The sequence below is a fragment of the Pistacia vera genome, unplaced genomic scaffold, assembly GCF_008641045.1.
Source record: "Pistacia vera cultivar Batoury unplaced genomic scaffold, PisVer_v2 Contig1009, whole genome shotgun sequence".
Classification (NCBI taxonomy): domain Eukaryota; kingdom Viridiplantae; phylum Streptophyta; class Magnoliopsida; order Sapindales; family Anacardiaceae; genus Pistacia; species Pistacia vera.
The window spans coordinates 1-5,862 of NW_022195038.1; the positions used below are offsets into that span (position 1 = coordinate 1).

The 5,862-nt window shown below is 36.2% G+C and overlaps 1 protein-coding gene across 1 annotated transcript; it reads left to right on the plus strand.

Annotated features, from left to right (window-relative positions):
- Nucleotides 1-198: 198 nt before the first annotated feature.
- Nucleotides 199-4,171, plus strand: LOC116107148 (alanine--tRNA ligase-like; the record flags this gene model as incomplete). Its single annotated transcript, XM_031393477.1, has 10 exons — nucleotides 199-342; nucleotides 433-504; nucleotides 605-680; nucleotides 1,494-1,636; nucleotides 1,731-1,839; nucleotides 1,924-2,111; nucleotides 2,525-2,614; nucleotides 2,748-2,930; nucleotides 3,040-3,219; nucleotides 3,849-4,171. Coding segments are annotated over 10 exons (1,257 nt in total), but the record flags the coding sequence as incomplete, so codon positions are not given.
- Between the last annotated feature and the right edge of the window lie 1,691 nt (nucleotides 4,172-5,862).

The window sequence follows — 5,862 nt, forward strand, 5'->3', positions numbered from 1 at the left end:
GCTGTTACTCTTAATCTAACACACAGAGTCTATAGAAGGATAGAAGGTTCCTTGACAGTAAAATGCTGAAACTTTGTGTTTACTTCAGTTACATAATCATGATTTGACCCTTAATGATTGCTATGCTATTTTTCTCAATTTCCCTTTTTCTTTTGGTCGTTTGTGACATGCCTTCAACATTATTTTTTCTGGTTATAGATTTTTGACACTGGATCATTGGAAGGTCCCTTTGGCTCATTCCAAGTATGTAATGTTCAAATTTTCGGAGGTTTTATTCTTCATATTGGTTCTTTTAGTGGAGAAAGTGGCAGATTCTCTGTGGGTGATAAAGTAACATGCAAGGTAAGCTCTCCACTGTACAAATTCCTCCTATTATTAATCTTGTTATTTTTTATGTTTGTCTCTTTTTAGCTCTTTTTTTTTATCATGCAGGTTGACTATGAAAGGAGAACGCTCGTTGCCCCTAATCATACTTGCACACATATGTTAAACTTTGCTCTTAGGGTAATGTTTAAACTACCAGTCATTGTGGACTCGCAAACTTCTTATATCATTATTTTAAAATCAGTTTATGCTTCTCAATTTTCTCAATAATTATCTGCAGGAAGTACTTGGTGACCATGTTGATCAAAAAGGATCCATTGTTCTTCCTGAAAAATTAAGATTCGACTTTTCTCATGGTAATGTGTATATATATGTGTGTGTGTGTGTGTGTGTGTGTGTGTGTGTGTGTGTACACACACATTTAGAGATAGAGATCAAATAGCCGAATATTCCAGTAATTAGGTGTTCATAGACTTCTTATATTATCCTAGTCGGACTGGAATTCTCAAAATCATTAGAATTAGGGACCTTTAACAGAAAATGTAGGTTTATTGAAGACCAATTTGGGACTCAATTCATTAATGTAGAGTTTATGAGGATGCTTTAGAGGTTGTTTGTCTTTTGTGGAACAAAATTCATTTTTGGGCATTATTATGGGTGCTGATCACTGAGAAATTCCCCAACTTTTTTCTAGTTTCATTTTGGGTAAGTGGGGTGCTGTCTTCCACTAAAGACTGATATTGTTTGCATAGGAGCATACTGTGGAGATGTTAAGCTACTGATTTCTTTTGTATATATGATGCTCGAACTCTGGTCCACATTAGTATGTTCTTACTCTTTTTTTGTTATAAAATTGTAAATTTACTTAATTTAGATTCCACAGTAATGAAATGTTTCTAGTGTGCTGGAACTACAGAAATTATAGTTTTGTACCTGCAAAATCACCTGTTATTTCTAAATGGTGCCAAGAAGTATAAATTTATTTGACCCTAAATTCATGGTAACTTGGTTTTCAAATCCAAGTGTGACATTAATAGGAGGTTGCATGAGGGCCCTACTCAAATCATAAGTTCACAAAATGTAATTATATAGAGCATAAGTGGAATCTTTTTCTATGGATGCAACAATATATTTTTCATAATTGTTTTTTGCTGCTCCATTTTCAATAGGCAAGCCAGTTGATCCTGAAAAATTGAGAAGAATTGAGTCAATTGTGAACGAGCAAATCAAAGCTGAATTAGATGTTTTTGCGAAGGAGGCAACCCTTGCCGAAGCCAAGCGTATCAACGGTTTGCGAGCTGTTTTTGGAGAGGTAGGCAGTGCTTTTTTTTGTTGTTTTTATTTTTGGATCTGGATTTGTAGTATGTCAAAATCCAGTTCTTTAAAATATTCTGTTTCTGATGCAGGTCTATCCTGATCCTGTTAGAGTTGTGGCAATTGGTCAAAAGGTTGAGGATCTTTTAGCTGATCCAGACAATCAAGAGTGGTCATCAATTTCATCAGAATTATGTGGAGGTTGGTATCTTGTAATCAGTTTGCTTTTTTCCTGGATTCTTGCTTCAAATTTTGCACTGAAGTTGATTTAATTGATACATTTAGGGACACATATATCAAATACTCGGGAAGCTAAAGCATTTGCTCTTCTATCTGAGGAGGGCATTGCTAAAGGAATCCGAAGAATAACTGCTGTCACAACTGATGTTGCTTTTAAGGCAATGGAATCGGCATCCTTGCTTGAGCAGGAAGTAAACGAGGCATCAAAGATAGATGGAAGCTTGCTAGAAAAGGTCTATTACTTTCTGCTCTCTTTATTCCTTTGGCTTTGATGTGCAGTAACCTCATACGAAAACTTTCATGGTTTTTAATCTTAATTCCAGCATATGTTATCTCAGTTCTTCCCTTTAAGTACTATTTGTTTTGTTAGGAGTCTTTAGAAGCTAGGGAAAAGAAAAACCAGAATATTTTTTCTTTGTTTTGTACGCTTATGAATTCATTGATAGAGAATATTGATGCTGATGGAGTGGAAACTTGTTGGCTGCATCACTTTTCAACAATTTTTTTCTGAATTTAATTCTCAGAGAGCAACCAGCTAGATTTAGTTTTTGGTTTATCTTGATTGTAATGTTTTCTCTTTACCAGACAAATTATGTGAATGTTCTAATACAAGTCCAGTTCTTTCTGACCATGCTAATTTTTACAGAAAGTGGCTTCTTTGAAAAGTACTGTAGATGCAGCAGCAATTCCAGCAGCCAAGAAAGCTGATATCAGGGCCAAGATTGCCTTGCTTCAGGTATTTTAGCTGGCTAGGCTGAAGAAGACACTGCTTCTTAGCTCTCTGTGTCATGTTTGTTTGTTTCACTTTGTTCCCATGCAGTTTGGGTCCATTACTGTCACGTATTGTGCTGAGTTGTATTATTCTGTAGAATCAAGTGAGAAAGGCACAAAAGAAGATCGCTGAAGAAAATATTCAGAAAGCTGTCAAGGTTGCAACTCAGACGGCTGAAGTTGCTGCTTCAGATGGGAAAGCATTCTGCATCTCTCATGTTGAGGTTGGCTTGGATGCAGCTGCGGTTCGTGAAGCTGTTTTGAAAGTCATTGAGCAGAAGGTTTGTTAGCCTTCTCTTGCTTTGTGGAAGACCTACTTTATTTATTTTCCAGTCGTGCTTCTTATGTACTCATTCAAAACAAGTTATGACGATGCTGGTTGATGGACAGGGAATATCGGTTATGGTCTTCAGTACAGATGAAACCACAAATAAGGCTGTGGTATGTGCGGGTGTACCTGAGAAGTCAGACAAGGCAAAGCAGTTGGAGGTATCAGAGTGGTTGACAGCAGCGCTGGAGCCTTTGAAAGGGAGGTGTGGTAAAGGAAAAGGTGGTCTTGCTTCTGGCCAGGTTAGTGGTTTTCACATGTTCAACAGGCCAATTGCCATTACAAGACAATTTGATTTTTATTGCTATGAAAACCATTGTCCAAGTCATAACAATTGTTTTGGTCCAATTGGACTGAAGAGAAAAATTGTGGATTAAGTTTCAGTTTGGTACCCCATTTTGTTCAAGTAAGTCAAACCCAATTTTATGATTTAGAAAGCCTTAAACACACTGTTGGATTCTAATATCATGAAAATTATATGCAGCTATTTTCTTTTTATTTTAATGGGAAAACTTTTCTAGGTCATTCTATGTTAGTGGTCAGGAAAATCAATTGTTCTTTTTTTCCTTTTTGTGACTGCATTCAAACAATTTAATTTTGGAAGTTAAATTGAAAGTAAAATCGGTGTCCTATTTCATGAATTCAAGCTCGATCTAAACTAATTTTGAACAATCCCACAAAATCCTTAACAATCATTGATTTGCCTTCTTCCATCTTCCCAAAGCTCCCAAAGGTTTGTTTGGTTATCCTATTTGGCCACCATCTTAACCTCACCTCTGTTAATATAATTCTGTACTCATCTTAAAGCTCTCTGTATTATACCTCCTTTGGAGAGTTGAGTTAAGGATCTCTTTTGTTCTTGGGTTTTCAGGGAACAGACGCAGCACAAGTGAGCAAGGCCATGGATTTGGCGACAGCATTTGCATCGATGAAATTGAGATGATCATAAGATTTTCCAGTGTTGTTTCCACAAGAAATATGAGATTGCTGTTATCAACTTGTGGTTGATGTACTGAAACACAATAGGAAACAGCCAAATATAAGAAAATGATTACGGTTGTTACTGCAACCAGGAAAGTGGCAGTAATGGTTAATTTATAATGAAAATGGTTATGTTCTTGTGCTGTATTCACCCCTTATATAATCTATTTATTAAGAAAGGTTATGCTCTTATTCCTTTTTTAAAAGTGTTTTTTTTTTTTTGGTAAAGTTTGTTCTTGAGGATTTAATATTATATTTTTCCAATATAAATGGGTATAATATTGGTTTAAATGATAAACAAAAAACAATAACCTTTCTTTATCTTCATTAGTCAAACTTATCCGAGCTGTAATATAGGTTTCATGGTTAAAGTTATTTGGTAGTAATTGTAGTTATCCCTAATTTAGCGTATAAAATAATGATCACTATCATTTTCTGATTTATGATGGTGGGATTAATTTTTCATTTTTCAGCATCAGAATTGACCCTTGCAGTCTTTCATAAATTTAAATTAAATTTAGTAAGATATAAAAATAGATGTTCTAATTCAGTAATTATTGGTGTATTAATTATTAAGAAAACAAGTTAGTTGGGAATATACAGTAGGGTTAGCCATTCAATAGAGGAAATTTAACTCGTCCGACCTTCCAAGTTTGCATTTTAAAAATAACCTTGAAAAATTTTTGCAATTTTTATTTAAGTTAGAAAAATTGACGTGGCATATTTAGGATTCATTAAACATATAAAATTGGTTAAACTGAAAAGATTTAAACATATGTGGGTAATATTATAATTAACGGAAGTTTGTTTAAATTTTGAAAATTAAAAACGACCCCCTCCCTTCAAAATCACTTAATCGAGTAGTATGGCCAAAAAACGACCAATGAAACACCTTCGATTTCTCTGTGATTTCTGGCAATAAAAGTTTCCTATTTCTGGCCAATTTTCAATCCTAAAGATTCGTTACACAAAATCATGGTTGATATTTACAAAGAGAAGGAAAATTCAACCCCATTCTAAATCCTAGACTCTAACGACAGCAGCTATTCAAAGGCTGTTGAAGAAGACGCTCCGATGGATCATCCGATGAGTCAAGGTGGTCCAGAGGCAGAGGAGACAACGGCGACACAAGAACAGAAAGAAGAATCGAAAAATGGTTATGAAGAAGAGGATGCCGACAAGAATTCAGGCACGGAGGAGGACGCCGGTGAAGAAAAGGTACATTTTTTACTGGTGGTTTTGAATTTGATGAATAATTTGATTAGTTTGTGCAAATTTAGGGGATATGTAGATGGTTTTATTATTACGGTGGTTGTGGCGTTTTGTCGAGTAGTTGGCGGACATTGGGAGAGTGACTTTGTTTGGGTTCCAGAGGATAGGGGAAGGCAAGGGAGGCCATAGGGAGGTTGGAGGGCCGGGGATGGCAAGAGGTGGTGGAATAAGGGGGCTAGATGGGCCTCCAACCCCCCTATTTCGCCATCTCCTGCCATCCTCAGCCATCTCTAGTCATGGAACCTGCCACAACAACCTCTGTAGGGCTTGCATTGGCTTCCCTGGTCCTCTCAAAGCCAAAAACACCCACTCCTCGATGCCCTCGAAGCCCATATCCCTCAAATTGGCAGCCTATTGGTTGTTTTGGTTTTTTTTTTTTAACTTTTGCTGATATTTAATTTATATCGATTGTGCAGATTTTTCGAAGCATAAATTATAAAGACTATGGGTTAGAGGTTGTAAGAAATAAGGTACCGTACTTCCCCATAAGGGTGACAGTTATGTCGAGTTGTCAAGTTTTTATGAGAATAATGGAGATTTTAGAGGAACAAAAGAAGGGTATGAACCGATTCAAAGAGAGTTGTTTTTGTCATTTTGCGTACATCAGAGAAAATTGGAAAAAGGCGTTCTGG